Source organism: Lampetra planeri, chromosome 1 (genome assembly GCF_965212315.1).
Source record: "Lampetra planeri chromosome 1, kcLamPlan1.2.h2, whole genome shotgun sequence".
NCBI lineage: Eukaryota > Metazoa > Chordata > Hyperoartia > Petromyzontiformes > Petromyzontidae > Lampetra > Lampetra planeri.
The window spans coordinates 24,469,452-24,494,923 of NC_136107.1; the positions used below are offsets into that span (position 1 = coordinate 24,469,452).

Sequence of the window (25,472 nt, forward strand, 5' to 3'; positions counted from 1 at the left end):
ACAACATATTTACAGAAATTATCTTTAAATAACCAGTGTTGCAAAAGGCATAATTTTTATTTGCAAGGATCCAAAAAGAAAAATATGGACCTAAATTAAAAATGTTTAAAACTGCAACAAACCTCTTTAACCATTCACATGACGACACAGTCATGTTCATTTTCTCAGAAGCACAATTGTGCATAGATAGTGGTGCCCTGGTATTTCCTTCCCTGGAAAAGGGTAAAAATTTTGCAACCGTTGCTTTAGCGCAAACAGAATGACATTTTCCCCGAACATTAAAAAGTCTGCTTACAGACACACCCACATAATCAGACCACAGTTGTCAGAGGGTTCCTCTTAAGGCTTACATATTTCACAAACCAAATAAATCAGTTAAATTGCTGGCAAAGAGCATGGAATCCTTAAATGCCGAGATGTTGACATTTCAATCCCCTGCAATTGTAGATTTACTTTCGATTCAGGGGCCTTAAAATGGTAAATTCACTGGGAGGGATGGCTTCCATATGCAATGCAGCATTCGCATATACCAACTGCCTGAGCAATGTAATTGCACCAGTTAGAAATAATTAGTGGCATGTGACTGAATGCCCATACAGTGAAAGCTTTGTTGATTCAGACTCGAGGAGACCATACTGAAGAAAATTTGATCCATGTGACACTATTTATTCCTTATTTTTTGGCCAATAAACTTTTAGGATCACTGAAATGCTAATGAAGACAAACATATATATGAATGACAAAGCACGTTTTATGTGGTCACGCTGGACTTCTGCACCAAGTTCTAATGAGAAACCAGCAGCTGTAATCAAAAACAATTGCAATCCATGTGCACATGAACACAAAATAAAAGCATAGACCAACTAACTACTCGTCGAACAGATGAGGCGTAACGAACTTAGAGATCTTGTAGGCAAGACATGTACATACACGTCTCCCCATTCACCAGGCTCTCAATCACTTGCCTCCCCACCATCACATACCTCCCCACCACTTAAACCAACATTTTTTTTTATTTTACCAGGTAAGGCCGACTGAGCTACATAGCTCTTTTTCAGAAGCTATTTGTGCATTGTGCTAAAATGACTTCCTTCACATGATGCACATCCTCCTTCCCCGTGACTTGTGTGTCCTCCTCTGGAGGCGAGCCGGCCCCCACTGAGGAGACTCACCCATCATTATTCACATCCGTGACTGCCACCGTGTAGCCGAAGTAGGAAGCCAGCTGCAGGACACAGACGCGCATACATCACACATGAGCAAAGACAAAGATCGCCCGTATAGCCCGATGGGCAGCACGACACATGAGGGCGTGGGTGGCCAGCAGCACGCCTGGCTGCCTTTGTCTCCCTAGTGGCGATGATTACACACTGCACCAGGTAGCATGCATGCACACACCACATTCTGCTGCACACAAAGGTTCAAACACACTTATGAATGGGTACACAAGCTCTGCACACAGAACGACAACATTCAACATTTGCCGATAAGTAGTGATGACGTCATTAGACCTCATTGACACAGGTTAGGTATACAGTAGAAGTTGCATGTAAGCACATACCTTAGCGTGCATCTTTATAAAATGCGATTTTATCACACTTAACCCAATCAGTGTGATGTAAGGATGTGTAACTTGGATTAGAAGTGTGCTTATACGCAGCGTTCTTATATCCAGCTTCTACTGCAACTAAGACACCATAAAGGGTGAAAAAGGCTTCATAGAAAGGAAAGAAGACAGCACTCGGGCAGTATGGGTGGATGCATGTGCACAAGCACTCACATAAACATTTAAATTCATGTGCATTCACCTTTCTATTATCCACATGTTAATTTTGTCGGTTATCCACATTTTTACATGTGTAAGGACAGTACGGGGCCTAGTGGTCGTAAATAGTAATTGAAGCGACAGGGACAGGCAGCGTCAAATGAGGAGAGAGAGAGAGTTCGGGAAAAGGGGCGTGGATGAGCCGGAGAGGGAGATAAAAGGCAGCGTGGAGCAGGGCTCGGGGCTGCTGTGGGGATTCGAAGTTGGACCGTCGTCGCTGTGGTCATCTTGGAGTGGATCATCCTCACTGTCTGGGAGCGGGTCGCCTTATCGTCTTGGAAGACCATGGGGAGATTATATATCGTCGCCGTAGCTGCTACTCCATTGGCTCCTATATAGTCAGCCAGCTATATAGGTGAACGTCATGTTGCAGCTACATAAAGTTACCCACTGTACAGTCAACTCGCGTCTACCCGTTAACATGCCATCGCGTTGGGCGGACCGGAATAGACAATAAATATAGACATACTTGAACAAGACAGTGTCTCCGAGTGCTGCATTACACATGGATAACAGGAGTAACCCAGAAGTCGGGTCACACATTAGATTATCTGTGTTTACGTGCAGATTTGACCCAACCTTAATGGACCCAGAAAGCTCTCAATAGAGTTCCAACTTTCACTCTATTATCCACCCAAAAGCATGGATAAGAGTAACCTGACAGTGGCGACACACGTATTCTATTAACCGTTTAGCTGCGCTTATCCAAGTAGCTAAGGGAAGGAAAAGATGCAAATATGTAGGACAATACAATCCACTAACAGCATCCATGTAGGACAATACAATCCACTAACAGAATCCCCTATAAGGGCTGATCAGATGATTTTCACTATAGTAATGCAAAAATAGTGACTTATTTAATGTATATACAATATCATAAAATGGCAATCATTAAAAATTTTAAATATAATGGACATGCAAACATTATGCATACGACAGCTGTCAAAAGGCAGCCAAATTGCATTTCTAAGCAGATGTAAAAAAAAAGGCAACCTTGGAACAGCCGAGTTTACAGTGTCATCAGCAAGACGTTGCCTCATAAATTAAGTGCACTTAGTCATCACGGTGCTAGAGGCATTACCCCTGCACCTGGCGGAAGGTCAAGAGACGCCCAGCGCTACCAATGGACAAACCTCTCCGACAGCACAACCCAACGCAGCCATGTGTGTATGCTTCAGTGTCCAAGATCATGTCAGAGCAGCGCATAATGCCAAAAATAATAATAATTCTTTTTTTCCAAACGTGTTACAAGTTAAAACACTTAAATTGTGACAATGTGTTACAAATATAAAAACCGTTAAGACACACATTTACTGTATGAAGTATAAAGTGCCAATATATTCATGTTATTGATAAGAAGAAGAAAAACTCTGCCCTGACAATATCCTATACTTGTCTCCATAGACGAGGGCAACATTTGGAATAAACAATAGCAACATTATTTGGTGGTGCAGATATATCCATGACCAACTGCGAATAGTACATTTAGTGGTGAATGTGCGACGTTAAGTGAACACCACATGCCTTTTATTCCGTGAATTCTGTCGACACCAAAGTAAAACTTGACTTCGTGTCAGGGTTACGTTGGTGTAATGAGTGCTCCAGAGCCCTTGACTGCCCCCCTCGTCCCCACCCTAACATTTATTTGTCTCTTCACACGTGGAAAGGAGGTGTATTTGTATACTTATTTAAGTTGTTAACCCTCATTTCACTGCCGGCTCCCTTCATACATTCTAGAGTTCAGGCTAGGAAACAAAATAGCAGCAGGTTAACTTTACACCCCGGTGGTATCGCATGAGTGGCCACTCACGTGGGACCGATGTGAACCCAGACATGGGGAGGAGCCACCTATCCCCTGCACGCACGGAAAATGTGCTGTATTGAGTTGGAGACAAACCTGCTCTCCTGTGACGTTCATGAGGGTGCTCATGTCTGTTGTGTTGAGGATGAGCACCTTTGAGAAACAGAGCAGCAAACAAGGGCTTAACATGGAACAGCACACGCGGACACTCAGGGGACTCAAGGCTACTCGCTTGATCTTCACGCAGCAGAGCTATGAAGTATGACATTTATTGAAACGACCGCTATATGCACATTGTTTTAATTGGAAGAACTTGGTTACACATTTCACTTGTGCAGCTGTATATACTTAGGTTTGTCAAAAGGCATATATAAATAAAAGTATAAAGCAGTAAAAACAAAAACGCCCAGCCCAGCAAAGACACAAGACACTTGGTTTAGCTAAAGAGACTATTGGGGAAAGTGCTGATAGCAGTTGCCGATTAAGACTAGCAGAACACATGATGTAGTTGTCGTTAAACCCGTGCATACACAGCTTAATTTGTCTCTACATTACCGACAGACACAGAATGCACAATGTGTAGGCTCACAATACAAGAAATATGCAAAAGTAATGGCTGTTAGTCGTTTGCTAAGTTTCACACAATGCAAAATAAAATTCGAAATATTTTAGCATGACAAAATCTGCCAAGCAGTTATTATTTTACTTTATTGAAACAAATTGTCTGACAATCATAATATGAATCCTATTCATTCTAAACCGTGCAGTGTGTTATACTGTCATGTGTTAGCATTTTCTGAGTTGCAAATTATAAATGGGTCATTAATTGATGAAATAATTAATGATAACTTTTCATAATCCACAAGATCAGCAATGCTCTCCACAGCATGGTGTAAAATGCATGCATTAGTCATACACATCTCAGTAAGCTATAAACTTGAGGTAATTACTTAGTCACAATCTTATGATACAGAATTTGTATAATAGATGTGGCTGTTTTTGCAAGCTTTTTCATTCTGCTTTAACTACTGAATTTATATCCCCACTTTTATTGTGCTTAGGAAAGCAATCAATGTGGAAATGAAACAACAGCTGCTATAACTGCCTTTGCTATTGCTATTCTTAGTTATAATGCTGCATTCAATTTGCCTGGCTGACTTACGACCAGAATGAAAAAGCATCAGCAGAAATGGACGTTTAGACATTGCACAGTACCTGGATTTTCGACCGAAAGCAACGCATATTTTCTCACTTGCGTTAATTGTGCGTACAAAGCAGAAGTGAGTTATTCTATTCATGAGAGCGCGCAGGCCTTTTTCCATCAGAAAAATCACAATGTTGATTTATTTCAAAACTAACAAAAATGTACTCACGTATCCAAACGTACTGGATCCTTTTGGCACACCGGTGACAAACTCTAAATCAAACACAGAGATGGACCACTCGTTAAGAGTTTGAAAAAAAGTAAATTTCCCAATTATAATAATACAAAAATATATACAAATCTTAAATTTAAAATGCAAGTTTTTTTTGCCAAATCGAAACTAGGTGCATTTTTTTTCATTCAAGAGTTCGAGTCACAAATAAGGTATGTGCATCGACAGGACTTGTGTAATGTTACCCACCAAAAACATCTGCATTGTTAAAATTAAATAACACAACTTGCCTTGCACAGAGTCTCCCGTGAATTCTCCAACAGCCACAGAATAACCTGCAAGCACAGCAAATATCACATATGTAGTCCACACGCACTGCACATTAATAAAACACATACCTAGCAAAATGAATAATTTTAATAAGCAAAGAAAGCTTAGTCAACATTTCAGTCGATTTGTGTTTCTCGTGAGGACTTGATAGCCAAATATTAAACGCTTTCCCATTCAGTGAAAATTACGATTTTGTGAACCACATTCTTTTCCAACCAGGTTCATGAGAAGGGACTTAACAACATGTTGTAAATAATAGAGGTTTTTGGGTTAGATCGCGTAAATATAGATTTAAATATCTCGCAGTTTATGTGGACATAAAATAAATGCTCAAGCAAAACTTTCATGACCAAGTGTAAAGCTGCAGCCACACGTCCTAGGCTTGGCAGGCCCATAGATCACACACACGAGCAGCCTGCCATCCCATCACTCAAGAGTCACCAAGACAGTGAAGGCAGCTTTAGTGCAAAGAAAAAGACGAAAATTCCCAGACCCACCCCGATAGCCTTAACAGACTGTTGAGGAAAGTGCTGTTAGCGAGCAAGTATGAAGACCGGCATGGCGCAAGAGGGGATTGATGGCCAGCAACCACATTGGGCCGCCTTTGTCTCCCTAGTGGCAAAGTTTACACACCGCACCATGTACTCATTTGAGGCCAAGTCGACCTAGGGGAGGCCCAGGACTGATTAAGATAATTTTCACGTGTAGGCCGTGAGTGGGAATCGAACTCTGTTAGCTGGTTTGGCAGCGCATCGTGCCAACAGCTACACTACCAATACCCGCTAATCGCCACTAAGAGACGGTAACGTCACCACAATGCCTGTCCCAGGCAGGCAAGGTGCACTACATACACCCAAGCACACACACGTACCCATGTACGTGTCATCATTGTTGGCCGGAGTCTCAGCTGTCTCCTTCTGGCCCTCCACTCGGGACAGCAGGAACCTGGATTTCTGGCGAAACACAACCTTGGAGGAGGCAGCCATGACCTGGCCTGGGGAACACATGTGCAACATTACACACATCAGTGCAATAAAACAAGCGGGGATAAAGATCCCTTGCACAAACTTATACTCTTTTGGGCAAGCGCTGTACGGGGGACGGTATTAAGGCCAGCATAGGGTACACGATGGGTCGATAGGGTCAATCTTACATACGAAGCAGCCCTCTCAGGTACTGACAAGGTAGGACAATAATGAAGCAGGCACATATTTTAGGCAGAGTTGAACTAGGGCACATTAACGCACCTAAAATCACAAATACACTGTATCCACAATGCAATACACACACAAACACAATCAACATACTGTGTGGATACAAATGTACATATCCGATTCGTGCGGTTGGCTTCATATGGTGCGAAATAAGTCCAATATAATACGTACATATACTTCTGGGTTTACAGCTGGTTGAGTGATGGTACAGTGATTAGCACACTTTGCTATGCACATGGCGATCCAAGTTCAATGTGATTCCTACAGCCGTGTTCACTCCATTAGCCTAGATGTAACATTATCACATTATGTGCATTAAATTTGCACACATTGTAAATTGTTGATATTCACACGTACGTTCTGATACGTGAATATTTAGGAATATAGGAAAGTAACCCATACTGACGCTAGCTAAAACCTGATTCCCACCACCATCCATCCCAAAATTCCCTCATCAAAACGCTACACCATAGAGCTCAATGTATATCTAACCATGAACACCTGACCAGTGAACTCAAATACATACACCAGGCTCTCAAGGCGAATTGATATTCTGACTACACAATCCGCAAAGCCATCACCCCAACTGTGAGGAAGGAGCCATCTGATGATCCAATCAAAACCATCAAATTACCTTTCATAGCAGGGAAACCAAAAATATTTCCAAAATCTTGACCAAACACAAGCTCCAGGTTCGATTTAACACCGTGCATAAAATTCGTGACCTGATCCCATCTGTAGACGCCGGCAATATGGCAATATGCCGGTGTCTACAAACAAAGCTGTATCTGCGGCAGCAATTACATTGGGGAAACCAAACGGCATGTCTCAGACCGTGTTCGTGAACATAAGGCAGATCTGAAACACGGCAGGACCAATACTTCTGCCGTGGCTGATCATTACTTTAATGCGGCTGGCTCACATGAAATTGATTTCTCTAAGACGATGGTACTTTGCAAGCCAACTGGCTATCAACAAAGATTCGTTCACGAACCTATCCATATATACAGACACAATTTCAACCGAGACGACGGTTTAAAACTCAGCAATCACTGCCGGTATTGGGGCCCTCTCCTACATTAACATTAGCTGCCCCGCCCATCTCTAAACCTTTATAAACAGCTCTTTGATTGGTGTAGACCTACTGCCGGGGCCCTCTTCTACATTAACATGAGTTGCCCCGCCCATCTCTAAACCTTTATAAACAGCTTGCCCTCAAGAGACTAACCTCCCTGTTCCTGATGACGACCGCTTGTGTTGCGATTCGAAACGTTGTCATATTTTATTATTTTTATTAACTTTATTTTCATTTTTATTATTTTATTATTATTTTTTCTTTCTATCTACGTGACTTTACCGAAAGAACCATAGAATATGAATTCCTGCAGTCACAAAAGTTTCAAGTCAAAATGTTAATATTTATTTTAGTTGAAGATTTGAAGCACTTCTACATGCCCAGTATTTGCTTTCCACATTGCAGCAGAGCACACTTTGTGCACTTTTAACATTTTCTCTCCATAGCAAACACCACACGATTTTAAACAGAGTATTTACTCTCCACTTTACTAAAGCAGGATGATTTATGCATTCTCATCAGAACTTATCAAGCAACTGGAGCAATTCCAGTGTGCATTTCATTGATGTGAACTGGTTATTTGATTAGCATCCAGTATACACACGTGATACCATGGCGTTAACATTACGTGCATAATACATTAACCTGGCATACATGAACGTAGGCCAAAACCTTAATACAATTAACATCTTAGCACATTAAATATTTAACGTGTTTGTGTACACAGGTAGTGCAGCCTAACCCATCTCAGGTTAACAGCAATGAGCTAGACATTCTTCTGGTAAATCTGGAGGCTGGGGGGGGGGATTGTGAGCAGCGGCTGAGACAGCGATGGGAGGCTGTACTTCGCCTGCCCTCCCTATGACCTGAACAACTATTCTGTGCTGCGAGCACAACAATGCAAAGCAAGCGAATATCGATTTCTGCCACATGTCTGTGCATTGAATAACCTTTGAGCATTTGCGCACCCACAAAATCGCCAGGCATAAATTGTCGGTGTTCATATTTATAGATTTAGATGTTTTTGCTTAAAAAGCAGTTGAGTTGCAATCTGTACAAGTACATGCTCAACTTCTTTAATATTCAGCAGCAATCTTACCTATAAACGTAATTTTTTGTTTGTGTCCGTCCGTCTGTCTGTGGACGCACACTTGCGAAGGAATTGGCTCGCAAACCGTGGGGTTAACGTTTAAAAAAGTAGCCAGGTACCACACCGTAAGCTAGGCCTCGGCAAGGTAAGGTAATTTACCCTTTTTACCGGGTAAAAGGGTAAAGGGTAAAGATGTCGACATGCCAAGGGGTAAGGTAAAGTGTAGGGTAAAGGTAGCTCGGAAGAATTACCCGGTAGGGTAAAGGTAGCGCGAAGTATTACCCGGTATATACAGTACCTAGTTTACCGCTAAAAGCTCCGTGGCGCAGTCCGTGGCCTCCATTTAATAAGTAATATTAAAACAAACTTTCTTAAAAACACGCTTTTATGAAATGTGCGAGTAATGACAGAACTCCACGACTCCAGGAAGTGGCCCCGAAGCTCGCCATAACTTAAGGGGCCGTGGTGATTTACAGCCAACGTGAGTTGACTGTGGACAATTAGACCCAAGCCGAAACATAACATATAAAAAAGGATTTTATGATAGAATATAGTGTTGTCATCAGTATGACATAAGTATACCAAGTTTGCAGTCGATACCACATTAGGAAGTGGGTAAAAATGTAGTTACAAGATTTGAGGATACAACAACGACAACAACAACGACGACAACAACGACAACAACGACAACAATGACAACAACAACAAGCGTGTAAAATTGGAATCATCGAGAGTATTCTATATGAATAAAGCACTCTACCTATAGCATTTACCATTATAAACCTTGTTCATGTGTAGTTCCCTAGTAATTACCCTGTAATTGGGTAATTTGTATGGGGTAAGGGTAAAAGGTAGGGTAAAAGGTAGGCTCGTTGCTTTTTACCTTTTAACTTTCACCTTACCTGCTAAAGGGTAAAAGGTAGGGTAGAGTGATTGTATTGTGGTAAGGTAAAAGGTAGGGTAAAAATAGGCTCGTTGTTTTCACCTTTTAACTTGTACCTTACCTTGCCGAGGCCTACCGTAAGCCCCGTGGTGAGCCAGCGTTATTCCATTTTCCCAACCGTGAACTTTAAAGTAGTTAAATAAAAAAGTGCTATTATTATTTAAGTATTTACTTGTGCGAAACGCTGACCGGGGTTTGCCCCCTAGCAACGCACACACGTCATCGGTGGAGGGGGATTCTCATTCGCGTTAAAAATGCATTTAAAATACCCAAAACACTGAGGTAAATTCTTCACAGTTTTATGTCCTCTTCTCCCCCCCCCACCCCAATGCGTGCAGTTACTACTATAGAGTCAGTAGATGCTACTACTATAGAGGTACATATTACTGCAGAGCGGGCAGGGAGATCGTGGGTGGAGGGAGGTAGCAGCCCAGCCCCAGCCTGCCAAAGTGCCACCTCAGCCGCCTGGGCAATCTAGGCGAGGCCGGGGGCTCTGCGCAGGACTCGGCCTCACCACGGCAATGTTAAGCAAGTACTATTTTCTTGCTTCTTTCGCTAAACTCACGTAGATAGATAACTTATATTTTAAAAATACGTTTGGAAATATTAAAATAGTAATATTTGTGTGTAGACAACTAATATTTAAAAATTAAGTTGGTACATTTTAAAATAATATTGTGAGTGTCTAAGTCCATATGTGCGTGTGAGTAAATGTGCGTGTCTGCGTCGATGTGTAAGTCGATGTGTATGTGAGAGTCGATGTGTGTGTGCGTGGCTCCATGTGAGTATGCAAGTCCATTTCTTTGTGTGTGTGTAGGTCCATGTGTGTGTGTGTGTGAGTCGATGTGTGTGTGTGTGTGTGAGTCGATGTGTGTGTGAGTCGATGTGTGTGTTTGTAAGTCGATGTATGTGTTTGTAAGTCGATATGTGTGTGTGTAGTAGACAACTAATATTTTAAAATTAAGTTAGTAAATTTTCAAATAATACCGTGTGTGTCTAAGTCCATGTGTGCGTGTGTGTCGATGTCCGTGTCTGCGTCGATGTGTGCAAGTCGATGTACGTGTGTTTGTAAGTCGATGTCCGTGTGCGAGTCGATGTGTGTGTATAAGTTGGTGTGTGTGTAAGTCCATGTGTGTGTGCGTGAGTCAATATATCTGTGTGTAAGTCGATGTGTGTGTGTGTGTGGCTCTATGTGCGTGCGAGTTGATGTGTGTGTGCGAGTCTGTGTGTGTCAGTCGATGTGTGTATGTGTGTTAGATCGTGTGTGTGTAAGTCCATTTGTGTGTGTGTAGGTCGATGTGTTTGCTTGGGTCCATGTGTTTGCGTGGGTCCATGTGTGTGTGCAAGTCCATGTGTGTGTTTTAGTCGATGTGTGTGTGTCTTAGTCGATATGTGTGTGTGTGCAACTCCGGTAGTGTAGCGGTTAGCGCGCTGTGCTATGAACCCGGTGGCCCGGGTTCGATTCCCGCTCACGGCCAACACCCAGTGACGATTATCTGAACCGGTCCTGAGCCTCCCCTAGGTCGATTCAGCCTCAAATGAGTACCTGGTGCAGTGTGTAAACATTGCCACTGGAGAGACAAAGGCGGTCGGGCGTGGTGCTGGCCACCCCCCGTGTACCGTTCCGGCCTTTATAGGTGCTCGCTAACAGCACTTGCCCCTACAGTCTGTTAAGGCTATATGGGAGGTCTTTATCTTTGTGTGCAACTCCATGTGTGTGTGTGTAAGTCGGTGTGTGTGTGTCGCTGTGTGTGTGTGTGTGATTGGAAAGCATGGGCCAGATTCAGCTCAATAATAACGGTAGGAGGCTGCTAGATTTTTGTGCAGCCCATGGGCTTGTAATTACCAACACGCTCTTCCGGCATCGGCGCATCCACACAACATCATGGATACATGCCGGGTCCAAGCAAGAACATCTGCTGGACTACATAGTGACGGACCAGCGGATGCGAGCCCATGTCCTTGACACCAGGACCTACCGTGGAGCTGATCTGCCCTCTGACCATCGACTAGTCATCTGTAAGATGCGCCTGCCATTCTTCCACTCCGGTGGTGGGTGTACACCCAGGATCCCATTCCAACCAAAAGTGGCCTGGTCTCAGTTAGCTGATGAAAGTTGCAAGCGAGAATTTCATCATCGCTTGCAGCTGGGGTTGGCATCGTCCCCCACTCCACCTGATGTCGAGGGTAAATGGGCGAGGTTTAAGACTGTGACTCATGCAGCTGCAATGGCTGCTTTGGGTACGCGGTCCAGACCTCCCCAGAAACCCTGGCTGACAGAGGAGGTGTTCAGGTTAATTGAGAAAAAGCGACAGGCCCACTCTCATCGCCTACAGCATCCCACGTCAGAGAATGAGGAGGTTTACCGCAGCCTTCGCTCGGAGGTTCGGAGAGCCGTAAGGCGCTGTAAGGATGGGTGGTGGTCGCGGGTTGCTGAGGTGATGGAGTCTGCCTCAGTGGCCCGCGATCACAAATCACTATTTAACTCCATCAAAAAGTAACCTGCAGCGCCACACCTATTACCATCATTAGAGGAAAAAACGGTGATCCAATCTCCGACCCCCAGGAACAGGTTTGCAGATTTGCTGAGCATTTCTGTGAGGTCCTGGGGGAGGGAAAACTCTCAGCCAGGAAAACATCATGGCACAAAGTGGGGATAACCCTGCTGAGGCTGCGGTGCCTCAAATATTGGAAGAGGTCACCCCCTGTGAGTGGCTGGCTGAGGTGCCAGCTGTTGAAGTACTGAGGGCGATCCGGAGTCTGAGACCAGGGAAGGCACCGGGCAGAGATGATCTCCCAAGCGAAATGCTGAGGGAGGGTGGCGTTTGTGCACAGACTGCCCTATATGACATCATAACAACAGTCTGGACCACTGTACGGGTTCCGCAGGACTGGAAGGATGCCCTGGTGGTCCCCCTCTTTAAGAAGGGGGACCATACCGATTGTAACAACTACAGGGGCATCTCACTCCTCAGTGTTCCGGGTAAGGTCCTGGCAAGGATTATTCAACATCGCCTTGCTAGGCATGCTGAGGAGAGGCTTGCGGAGCCCCAATGCGGTTTCAGGAAAGGGCGGTCCTACACAGATGCCATATTTTCTGTCCGTCTGCTACAGCAGAGGTGTAGTGAATTCCAAAAAGACCTACATCTCTGCTTTATTGACCTGGTCAAGGCCTATGATACCATCAGTAGGACTGGGCTCTGGGTTGTTCTTCGTGCTTTCGGAGTCCCTGACCCTCTGCTCACGATCATTAAGGACCTTCATGATGGTGAGCGGGCCCGGGTAAAACTACGTGGCCGGGAGTCGGAGCCTTTCCCTCTACACCTTGGGGTGCGACAGGGATGTCCTCTGGCTCCCACATTATTTAACATCTATTTCGACTGCGTAGTTCGTGAAGCCTTCAATAGCTGTACCGGGGGAATTTCCATTTGGTACAGATATAATGGGAGGCTGATCGACGCCCGGGTGCGATCAAGGGATGGCTCCCTATTGGTCAACCACGTTATGTATGCCGATGATTTGGTAATAGCTGCTCATTCGGAAGAGGAGTTGGAGACGCTGCTGCTGAGACTGGAGCGTGCCACCAAAACTAAGCACCTGCCTGGGTATTTTGTACCATCGGACACTCCACCCCCACAACTCCCAATTGGTGATGGGGCAGTTGTGGAGAGAGTGGAGAGTTTCCCATACCTGGGCAGTGTGCTTATGACCGGCTCCAGTTTATCAGCAGAGGTCTCACTCCGAATCAGTCGAGCGGCAATATTTTTTCATCGGTTGCGTAACGCTGTGTGGAAGCTACCTGGTCTGTCGCTCCACACGAAGCTTCAGGTCTTCTCGGCCATGGTCATTCCCTCCCTTCTCTACGCTTGTGAAACGTGGACCCCCCTAGTGGAGCATCTTCGCCGGTTGGAAACATTAAGGCTGGCCTGCCTACGATCCATCCTGGGTTTAACCAGGCTGGATTGTGTGAGGAGCTCACAAGTCCTTGAAAGATCTGGGCAAAGTCCCATCAGTGAGCTCCTCCGACAGGCAAGGCTGCGTTGGCTGGGTCATGTAGCCCGCATGCCCAGCCACCGCATGCCTAAACAGCTTTTGTTCGGCCGGATCGAGGGGGCTAAACGGGCGCGGCACGGGCTAGAGAAGAGATGGAGTGATGTGGTACAGGAGGACGTGGAGCTGAGTGGACTTGCCGATGACTGGTACCAGCGGTGTCAAGATCGGCCTCAGTGGAGGAGGCTCGTGAAGGACGCTACTGGGCAGTTGGAGGCAGTCGCCCTCCAACAACAACAGAGGGCGGAGGAGCGACGCTCACAACAACGAGCGGAGCGCCGGGTGGCTAAAGCACAGCAAGTTGGTACAGTAGGGGGCACAGGTGGTGCATCAGCCAGTCATCTCGGTCATCTCGGTCAGTCGACCCGTGGCACCTGGGTCTGCCCCGTGACCTCCTGCCAGCGGGCGTTCGACACTTCACGTGGCCTCAAGGTGCACATGGCCTGGCACAAGCATCGTGGTGATGTCACCGCCACTTAGTGGCGAATGGCGGTTGTTGTTGTTGTGTGTGTAAGTCCATATGTCTGTGTGAAAGTCGATGTGTTTGTGTGGGTCGATGTGTGAGTCGATGTGTGTGTGTAGGTCAATTTATGTTTGTGTACGACCGTGTGTGTGTATAAGTCGATATGTGTTTGTGCAGGTCGATGTGTGTGTGTCAGTCGATGTGTGTATGTTAGTCAATGTGTGTGCGTGGTGTGTGTGTGTAGACAACTAATATTTAAAAATTAAGTTAGTACATTTTTAAATAACAATGTGTGTCGAAGTCCATGTGTGCGTGTAAGTCGATGTGCGTGTCTGCGTCAATGTGTGTGTGCAAGTCGATCTGTGTGCATGGCTTCATGTGAGTCAGTGCAAGTCGATTTTTTGTGTGTGTGTCAGTCGATGTGTGTGTGTCAGTCGATGTGTGTGTGAGTCCATGTGTGTGTTGGTCCATGTGTGTATGAGTCTGTTTGTGTGTGTGTCGATGTGTGTGTCTAAGTCCATATGTGTGTCAGTCCATTTCTTTGTGTGTGTGTGTGTGTAGGTCCATGTGTGTGTGTGCGTCGATGTGTGTGTGTAACTCCATGTGTGTGTCTAAAGTCGAGGTCTGTGTGTGCGAGTACATGTGTGTGTGTGTAAGTCGATGTATTGCTATATGTGGGTCAAAGTCTGTGTAAGTCGATGTGTGTGTGTGTGTCTTTTTCGCCCGGGCAACGCCGGGTACTTCCCGCTAGTCCCTGATAAAAGCGAATGAGAATTACCAACATTTACCTGCTTTTGTCACGTCGATGTTAACGATGACGTGCCATTATTTATAAGTGTAGGATAATTTTCTGCTGCAACATCACAGCACAATGGACACAATTTAAAGACTAAATTTTTTGGAATAACGGTCCTTAAATTATCATCAGTTATACATATATTCCTTACAAAACAATGGACATGAATGTACTTGCACCTTCAGATATTACATTAGATGTTCAATGCTAGACATATATATTAAATGTTAAATATATAAAAATGCTGGACATCTGTGAAAAAGCTTCATAGCTCATCAGATTTTTCCAGGACAAAGAACTATTTTGATTCTGGTCACTTATGTGCGAATCTTCGGATTTAGTTGACCATTTAGGGTTTCTTTCCCAAAATCATGCAATTCACACTATTACTAAGAAGCCAAACAGACGCGAAGAAGACGAGACAGTCAATGAGACGGACACTGTACAGTCACGCACAGAAACACAGAGATGAGCACATAGACGTCTGCACATCGCGGCTTAACTGGGAGACCTCCTCCCTCAGAATATCCCAGATAAGAGCAGGCAGCACATCCGTCACGGCCATGGCATGCAGTGTCAACAGGTGGAATGCCCGAAGGCAACATCAAAAGATAAACATTCTGGGCCAACGGAAGCCCCAACAGTAACCCACCACCATCTACTCACACGCCAAACAAGCAATATCCAGAACACCGCCCTTCCTGCTACTTACAAATAACTACTGCACATCATGTGCTAATTTTACTTGGCCACGTGAACGTGGTCTTTCACTTTCAGACTGCCAAAGGACAACTTTTTGTTCGTAAATAATTATTAACGATTAACGCTTGGCTTACGACAATGAACTATTTGAATACAATGAGGGGCCAAGAGCGCTTGTTACAGAAGGCAAAGCTTTGTACGAACTATAATAACATTACACACACCACTCACTGGCAATTACACACTCTGCTTTGGAAAGCAGTAATATATGCACCCACAGCATCTGCTTCCAATGAATTTATGATTAAATAACGACAATTTATAATATTCAAACGTACACATCATTTCATTAAGGAGTCACTTGTCTCCACCCGTCTTGTCATGTTGTTTATATTAAAAGGCCATTACTTAAATTAAATATAATCATGTTACTAATATTTACCATTTTGTCCATATTACTTTTCATATTACCATGATAAAATCACAAAATGATTTTAAGAAAACATATTTTTCCATCCAGAATCGGTATCTTGCATTTATTTTGCCTTTTCTTATTCTACTAGACAACGTCTTAATGAGCTCTCACTGTGGGAAAGGTAAGAATCAATTATTCGTAGTGCTATAATGTTAAGCATATCCCATTTACTTTGCAAGATCTCCCTTAAAACATTTTGGAAGGGGTCTCACACTGCACTCCCATCTGGTTATAATGCTCTTCACTCACTCATTCAAATAAGACATTGTAATTCACTGCTCATAAAAAAATCACTTTACTTCATAAAATACACATTCAAACCAAGATCTGCTTGCATTCACTGTCAGCAGCTATAGGAGGGAGGAAACTGATGGACTTGCATGTATTTAGATTTTAATAAGTAAATGGATCTATCGACCGAGCTGCTTTGGAGAAGATCCAAACCTGAGATAATCTCCTGGAATCTTACTCCTTTGTGGCAGATGTTCCAAGTAGCCATCTCACAAAGACACATGGCAAGTATTGGCACTCAAACCCACATCCCATCCCCAATGATTAATAATAGCATGGATTAAAACAGGATGGCTTTCGTACATTTTTTTTAATTGGTCATTTACGTCCCCCACCCCTCCCCCGTCTATTGCTCCTGATCAAAATTAGTACAACAAAAATAGCTGGAAATCCCAATGTGTTGACGCGTTTTCCCATGTAGGTGGGTCAGTACATGAGTCATGTCTGTTAATCGACCATTGCAATAATTATTACAAAACGAACTTGCAGACAATGAAGAGTTTCTGATGACCCGTAACTAAATTCAGTAGCTTTCATTTAAACAGGTGACAGCCTATTGGCATTTAGTTATACCCAGTAGTATTCATTATACATACTCTTTTGTCATAGCCAACTGAGAAAACCCCCATAGTAATGTAAGACAGATATTTTGTGAAATAAAAACATGTTTGCCACTGCTGTGTTGCCAGTGGTGCACACGCACAAATAGCAGTTCCACGCAGCTAACAAACATACTCACCATGCATCAATAACACCGTCATAAAAAGGGAAAGCATTCTGTTAATTTGTTATTTGGAACTTTTTAAAATGTTGGCCTATAATAGTGGTATGAAGTATCTTTCTCTTGCTCAATGTCCCAGTCGATGAAGTCCCATTTTAGAGTACTCAGAATATTTTGGAAGTTAGTGTGTCTCTGTACTCAACCAGTATTTAGAAACGTGCGTTTACATTATTTACAATATCCATTTCCACATAAGCCACTTCGTTGAGCTACCATTTGCGATAGTCAGGTCGTAATGTAAACGCACGTTTCTAAATACTGGTTGAGTATAGAGGCCAAAACGCTTCTGCCAAAGAGCTATATAGCTCAATGGGCCTTTCCTGGTAAAAAGAAAAAAAACGTAGTTTAAATTGTATTTGGCTATCTGTTATTGGCCACAAAAGCAGAAGAGAAGATTGCAGCCCAAAAGACGAAGCCAGTCTCTGAACAGGATGACCACTGCAGAGTTCCCCAAAAAGAGTACACATTTGATCAACACTGAACAGATGACAGGCTGTATCAACCCTCAACCGGAATTTGAAGTTGTAACATTCCAACCGAGCTGAGCTTTATGGTGATAATCCCACCAGCTAGATTTGGTAACGCTCCAGAGACAATATCAAGAATTTGAAGGAATTGACCCAAGAACCCTCGATGTCACAATTGTACCGGCCGCCAGTCTGCCCATCCTTTTGCATTGGTTATCATTTGTGGCCTGCATGTACTCGATTGGAGCCAATGCTGGACACAGAGGCAGACAGCTTCATAGCTCCATGTACCCAATCTGTGCAGACAGAATCAGAATCTTTATTTATCCTGGATAAATTGGATGAGTTATGAAGCTTTTCTTCACAGATGCCCAGTAGGGGCAGGTCAGAAAGTAAAAAAAAATAACAATAAAATAATAAAACAATACAATTCTCACGACATTTCCCTTCTACGTGACTTTACCGAAAGAACCAAGAATATGAATCACTGCAGTCATGAAAGGTTTAAATCGAAATTTAAAACAATAACAAATCAAAAGGAGTTAAAATATAGAAAGGGTAAGCAAATCGCGACCAGGCAAAGCCCACTGAGCTATTGGTTATTTTTTCAGATGCGACCTGGACAAAAAGAAGAGCTCAACGATGTGGCTTATCACGTGGAAATTTACAGCAGCAAAATAGTCTGTAGCGTGCCTTTCCTCCCCCATAAAGCCATCTCCTACATTCCCCCATCAGCATCACTACCACCACAACCACCCTCCACCCAACATAAACAAACCTATGCCACCATAACGTAACCAGAGTAATTTTGTAAAATAGCTCCTCAACACATGAGGGTATTTATTCTTTTCCCTGCATTTACATAATGCAGCAATCATTGGTTGCAAGGTCTCAGACTGTGCTAAAAACATACGGCTGACAGAAGAACACAATTGCTTGTCCAACTGCCCACACCACACATGGATGCCTAAAGGCAGGTTCCATGGCCCCAGGTTAGAGCATGTATATAGAAGACCTCTGTTGTTTGTTGGCTTAGTTTTAATTAAGCGGTAGGCAGTTTATCGACCGATTTTAGTTGTTGTAACTGTATGGGGTGGTGGCACTTGTGGCCTAGTGCATGACTCATAATTGAAAGGTTCCAAGTGAACATTTCTGGAACATCATCCATGTTGATTCGATAAACATAAGTACCACTTGATGAAAAGTTGACAGTGGTTGTCTGATGGAGATACTTGCCCCTGATATGGGAATGTGGAAATTTCCTCCACTGGTTCAGAACAACCAGTAAGGGACAAATATAAACCCGATGCACATTTGATCATTAAACATTTGTTTTATCTTATTTACATACCCATGCATTTACGTGTCTGCGAGTATACACGTGTAAAAAATATATAACTGGAAGAGAACATTCATTTATTTTATCCACTCCACCCAGCCACCCTCAGACCTCCGCAAACATTACCTCACTCAGCAAGTTTCAAATAAAAAAAACACAATTCTCCTTTGGCAAATACCTGGAAGCCACCACTTCCTTCAGGACATCCTTCATCTGATGTCAAGGTTCATTAGGCTGATTATCTTTGCATTGTGCTTAAGCTGCCCGTGCCTCCTGTTCACTCTCCCTTTGTGATCACAATGTGTCTTTTAGGTTTGCTCAGCTGCGACTCCCTTAAGAGCTTAACAGTTTCCAACAAGAATATAAACTACATAATTTCATCTCACGATACAGCATCCTAAATACATACAAAAAAGTTATGCAAAGAAAAGTGGGTGTATACATTCAGATAAACATTCTGCACACACAAATAATCTGTTCCAAGAAATGTATACCTTAAGTTGAAGCAAATATCAGGCTGACTCCCCAAGCTTGTCATCACTCATCTAGTAATGTAATAATCCACCTGCCACTTGCATATGAACAGGATTTCATCAGTTCACCTTCTCTGTGGACATCCTTTCAAGTACATTCCATTCCTTGGCTTCCACTCCATCATCATTCCTGACCATCGGCCATCATCCCATGTAGTCACACATTCTGCCCAAGCCCACTTACTTTTGAAACTTTTAATTAACCTGTGCATGTTCTATCATTACACTGGTCAACAAATTTTTTTTTTTTCTGGCCTGGACTTTTGCAGCTGTTTTAGACTAAGTTCAGGGTGCTGATTCCAAATCTGATCTCAGATTTGCTCTATCACATCTCATTTTTATGCTATCGGCATACCCCATTTTCATTGATTTTACCCGAAATTAACTCTGTCACTTATGATTGCAAGTTGTTGCGAGTCAGTGACTGCTTTAGTGTTAGAATATGGTGCTGTATTTTTAGGATAGTGTGTTTATAATATAATTTTATGTAGATATCCACATTTATTTAATATTTTTCTTCTGCAGTTTTTATTGAAAATGCAATATTTGATATCAAAAACCTGATGTGATAGACAAAAACTGATGCCAGATTTGGAATCAGCACCCCAAAATTACCTTAAAACCGTTGGAATACCTTATGCCAGAAAAAGTGTGTTGACCAGTGTTATCAATGCTGTCATCTTTCCGTCTCCATGCAATTCCAAGTGCATATCTCGCCACGATTCTTTCTACACTTTTCAATGTTCGTTCATTATTTTCATTAATGACCATGCTTCTGAACCCATATGTCATAGCAGGTGATATATACGGATAAAAAACACATTCTATTTCCGGCACAGTGGTATGTTACTTTTCATTATCGAGTTCAGAATTGGAACTGCAACTGTTAATGTGCACGACCTAATTGAAAGAAGATCCGACATAAAGTGGACTTGGTTTCCTCTCCAAATACCAGCTGCTCGAGGCATCTGCTCACCCAAGTCCACACAGCTGCGTTCAGCTTCTACGGCTACCTCTGCGCCAAGTTCGCGGCACAAGAGACAATGCCACTCCGCCCACCCCCTCCAGCCTCCCTACCATAAACAGAAGGACAACGCGGTTGCAGCTCTTGGACACCACTCGGTAAACGGCTCGTGAGCTTTTAAAAAAAAAAAGCAGAGATGTATATATTTTTTTATGAACGTCTCTTGAAACTTAATGGTCATTGCAACTTATAACCGAACCATCCGGCAAGGAGGCAATCGTTGAATTCCTGGAACAGCTGGGTAATGCTGCATTAAGCATTTTTTGTTTAGTGGATAATAAAGTACCCACGACATATTTTATGAGAGTAGGTACAGGGCTAGCAAAGTGAACTCCTAATCAGCATGCCCTACATAGCGCGTGTAAAATGAAACAAAATTAACACAACTAAAATGTGCAACCCATGTAATGATTTTTTTTGTATTTTAAAACAAGACAGTTGTAACGAAATATCACAAATGCATTCGTATTCAAACATGCACAAGTTTTTTTTCTTAAAAGGCATTTTATCATCACCTATAGCGAGACTTACTAAAACGTTGCATTGTCCGCAAGTTCTCCTGAAAGGTACTTCCCTGAGCTACCAACTCCATTTCCTACTTACATGGAATGGAGGCCGATAAAAAAACAGCCTTATTACACATTTAGATTTATCGGCCATACCTTATTTTCAATAGGAACTGCTTTAATTTACTGTTACATAACACCAACTGATTTAAAGCTGTCCACTACTGAATCAGTTTGAGTAAAGTATAAACTGACACCAAGAGAAGTCAATTAAAAATGTGCATGAGCAGAGACGGACAATCTTTTTTCACATGGGACTATTTCAATGTGATTCATAAATTATTTTGGCTCAGATTGTTCAAGTAAAATGTGTGTCATAATCCCTCCTCCACCTGGTGTAACCAATTGATGAAGGCTATAATGTGAGCAAAACGTGGCAATGTCTTAACTTTGTCAGCTCGCCAGTGTGTTGCAGAGCTATTTACAGCATTCCACAATTGGGTACGACAATTAACAATTCTGGAAATTGCCCGATGATGCTGGTTGTAACTAGTTCAGCGAAATTTTGTAACCATTTGTTAAATGTTGAGAATTGGTGTGCTGAAGCAGTCCTACATTACACGTTTGCTCACATGACAACTTTATTAAATGGGCCATCAAGTGGGGGAGGGTTGACGACACATTTTACGTCGGCAATCCAACCCAAAAATGTATCAAGAATCATATTGGTCACGACAGCCAACACATGTTAAATGCTTCTTTGTGGTCAATGTTTATGTCTGCATACATACATGTGGAGAACAAAAGTAACGTGTTGTAAATATGCAGAGGTAAGAGATTTTCAAATATTTAATTTCAACCCAAGGTGTCTTCCAGAGGAACAGTCACATAGCAAAGAATTGGGGTCGAGTGGTGATGTTGTGGTCAGCACACTGCACTATGAACCTGGATACCAGTCCATGTTATGGCTACAGCCAACATCAGTGGTTCTGAGTTTCATCCCTTGTCCAACCCACCCTGGCCAACAGTAATGTAGCGTATGGTCAAAAGACCTCCACCAATAACACTGCGTGGGGAGGCCTTTAGTCACCAAGACTGCAACTTATTAAGCATTATTATAAGAAGAGAATTTGGCATTTCCGAGAATAGCCATTCACAAAATGATTCACAACGAATCATGGAATTGACATCATTGTTGATATTGTCATCTGTCATGCGAGCAGGACAAATACTGTATGAACAAAATAGACATTTATATTAGTTAGAACCAAGACAACTTCTTAAATTGCCAAGAGGCAATAATCTAACAATTGACTGGTGACAAATTATTGTGAATAGTTATAATCTGTGACTTCATAAATCTACTGCCCCCTCCAGGCACATTAATGCTCAGCGGGATATCGCAAACATGTGGCTCCATCTCTGCATTATTCACCAACCCCACCTTCGAATGCAGGCATGTGCCACAGCCAGGCTTTGTTTAAATAATCCCATTTTTCCAATGCCTCTGAAAGTTCCCCTTTCATTTATTCCCGCACTTCCAATTAGCACGGTCGGTTACGTCTGATGGAAAGAAGTTCAACATTAAGAAGTATTCCATCTCCCACAATCCACAATTTACAGGAACCTGCTGTGGCAAAATTATGGCACGTTGAATGGTTTCGTAAAACTATTTAAAACATCAATATAATATAATAATTCGCATGGGCTATTTCGTGGTTTTGACAAAGACAAATGCTGATGAATTGTGAAATTAGACTTCGGGAATATCTGCAATGGGAACACATGCAGCTAAAGTTTCAAAAGCATGGATTGTACAGTAGTTTTTCCAACCGACATCAATACCGCATGATCCAAATCCACAGGCTACACACCGAAGTACAATTAATCAGCGCTGTTGGCACGACTTACATAACTTAACTTAAATGCTTGCACACACGAGTGCTGTACAATCACAATCGTGTTGGTTTATAGGTCAAAAACTATGGGCCATTTCCCAGATTGCGTGCAACTACACTGTCAAAGTTTCTGCACAAACAGATAGGTTGGTGGGAGTCGTGTACAGTGCTGGTGTTCCCGTTCACACACACAGTGTGTGTACTGTACCACGGTGGGCTGCCAAGTCCCACGGGAGAGTCTGGGAATCGTTAGACCGCTTCCTTTTCCTCCCGTGCCACTCCCGCCCGCATTACTGCCCCGGGACTCCCTCCTCCCTCCCTCTCCTCTCCACAAATCTCTCCGTCACCCGTAATTCCACCCGTAACCCTCCTCTCTCAAGCTTCGAAAAATAATTACCGTTGTGCACACGCGAGGCAAGCTAGCCCTACTGCACCATCATGCAATTCTGCGACAGCATGCACCAAATATAATACAGACAGCAGTTCATTTCCAGGTACGGCTCTGGCATCTTGCGAACGCTGATGTCCCAAAGGGGCTCTTCAACTTAAAGGCCCCCTCCAGCCACAACCGTGAGCCACATCGGGAGCCCTCGTATACTCCAGTCTCGTGTGGGGCTTTTGTTCCGTCAGCTCACTTTATTCCTCACCTAAATTCCCACTTGCTGAGTGAGTAGGGTACCACCTTGCCCCACCATTGCAATTAAGTTTCAATCATGCTGCCATAGACCGCTCAATCATGGGCCCCAAAAAGAAGCTCATCTAGAGGACCAAATTTCGGATATGTAATCATTGTCAATATATATAAAAACAAATTTCCACAAAAGTGTCCAAGCTTCAAGTTTAATTTAGAGTTATTTAAATTTCACTACTTAATAAGACCCCCCCCCCACCGCCCACAAAAAGCAATGTATTTAGCCTTTAAATTTTACCCACATTCCTATACAAGCACAACACAATCACATTTGACATTCTTCCACATATTTGCCACCACGCTGACACACGACCCGATGAAACTTCCCAAACTCTGCAATCCGATGAAGAGATGGACTGACAGCCCCGTAATGTAGACATCAAAATATGGAAGAGCCTGAAGCGTCGCAGTGCACCGAGCCTAGCTTTGTTTAAAAAAGAACAACAATTCCTAAACTCATCGTTGAACTTTAATTGAGACAGATTGTATCGTCAAATCATTTCAACGTATTTTTATTATTTGCAAATCATATAATCTCAATGGACAACTTAAACATTAGCAATACCGATTTGTCAATGATGCTTGTATAATTTCAACCCATAGAAATAAAACAGTTTCTAACCATTTCATTGCTCGCCATGCATAACAAGTGAGCTTTTGGGACCTTTGTTAGTTCCAGAAATGGCAATGGCCAGATTGGTAGCAGTATAGGACTACCTACGTTCGGAGTTGCACATGGCAAGCTAGGTTGCAAAATGAGACAATCCCACACCTCTAATTATAAAACCCAACACACAACAGCCCACTGAGATTGTCACTTTCAAGCAAGCTCGAGTTGTCGGTCCCATACTTTATGGGTTTAGGGAACCATTTTGTAGTTTAGTTGGAGGCAGTTTTCAAATTTGGCATTTGGGTTACGACACTAGCACACAATGGGGCACTCTCTTGCAGACGGTGGGGAAAGTTTGTTACCCCACAGTATCACGTCACTACTTGCATTGCCTTCCACAGACGATACTCTTACACATAGAACTGGAAAGAGGATTTCGTTTACTGTGGCGAACATCAGTTGGCTCTCTAAATGACCGCAAATGCCATGAAGCCATCCGACCTTGCTCAGGCCCCAGGGTCTTTTGAGAGCGACTTGGCGATACGTGGAGCAGAGAACGACACTGGCAGGAAGCACATTCAGCAGGGTCCCATGAGGCCTCAAACAAACAGTAATTTATCATCACCAGGGTAGTTATGTTGTTTGCGTACACAGTCAGTGTTGGGAGAGTTACTTTTGATACGTAATCAGTCTCCGTTTACCATTTTTTGGACGTAACAATCCCAGGTTCAGCTCTTCCAAAATACTTGAACATTATCGGATTCCTTGATTTTTGTTGCGTTAACCCTGCTCAAGTGAACGTGTTTTAGGTTTATTTAACTGCAGCAATAACAATACTATGCTATGCTTGAGCGTCGTCAGGTACTCCAAATGCATTGCATTGTGCCGTCCTCACATTAACCCAAGGTGTTGACTTGACTATTTCCATTTAATTGCTTCAGATTAAAATATTTAAAGCAACCATGGAAAAGAAACCGCAATCAATACACAAGATACGAATTATTGTCAATACGGTACAAAACAAATTTGACTTCAAATAGAATTACTACAGCTTGCCTTTACCACAAGATCACGGTAATGTGTCACTTGTAGCACACTAGTCCCCGACAATGTGCAGTTTAGTTCACAATCCTGCTCATTGTCACGCCGCCAAGTCCGTGTCCAAATGCAGACACGTGTCTGTGCTGCATTA

At 43.1% G+C, this 25,472-nt stretch overlaps 1 protein-coding gene across 1 annotated transcript in view; it reads right to left on the reverse strand.

Annotated features, from left to right (window-relative positions):
• The window catches only part of LOC144720554 (integrin alpha-8-like), a 127,337-nt gene that overhangs the window by 74,852 nt on the left and 27,013 nt on the right, over positions 1-25,472 (reverse strand). Inside the window, exons 7-11 of the mRNA XM_078597350.1 lie at positions 6,204-6,326; positions 5,293-5,337; positions 5,000-5,043; positions 3,723-3,779; positions 1,173-1,225 (exon numbers count right to left, since the gene is read on the reverse strand). Of these exons, the coding sequence (XP_078453476.1) occupies positions 1,173-1,225; positions 3,723-3,779; positions 5,000-5,043; positions 5,293-5,337; positions 6,204-6,326 (322 nt within the window). The remainder of the gene's footprint in view (positions 1-1,172; positions 1,226-3,722; positions 3,780-4,999; positions 5,044-5,292; positions 5,338-6,203; positions 6,327-25,472) is intronic.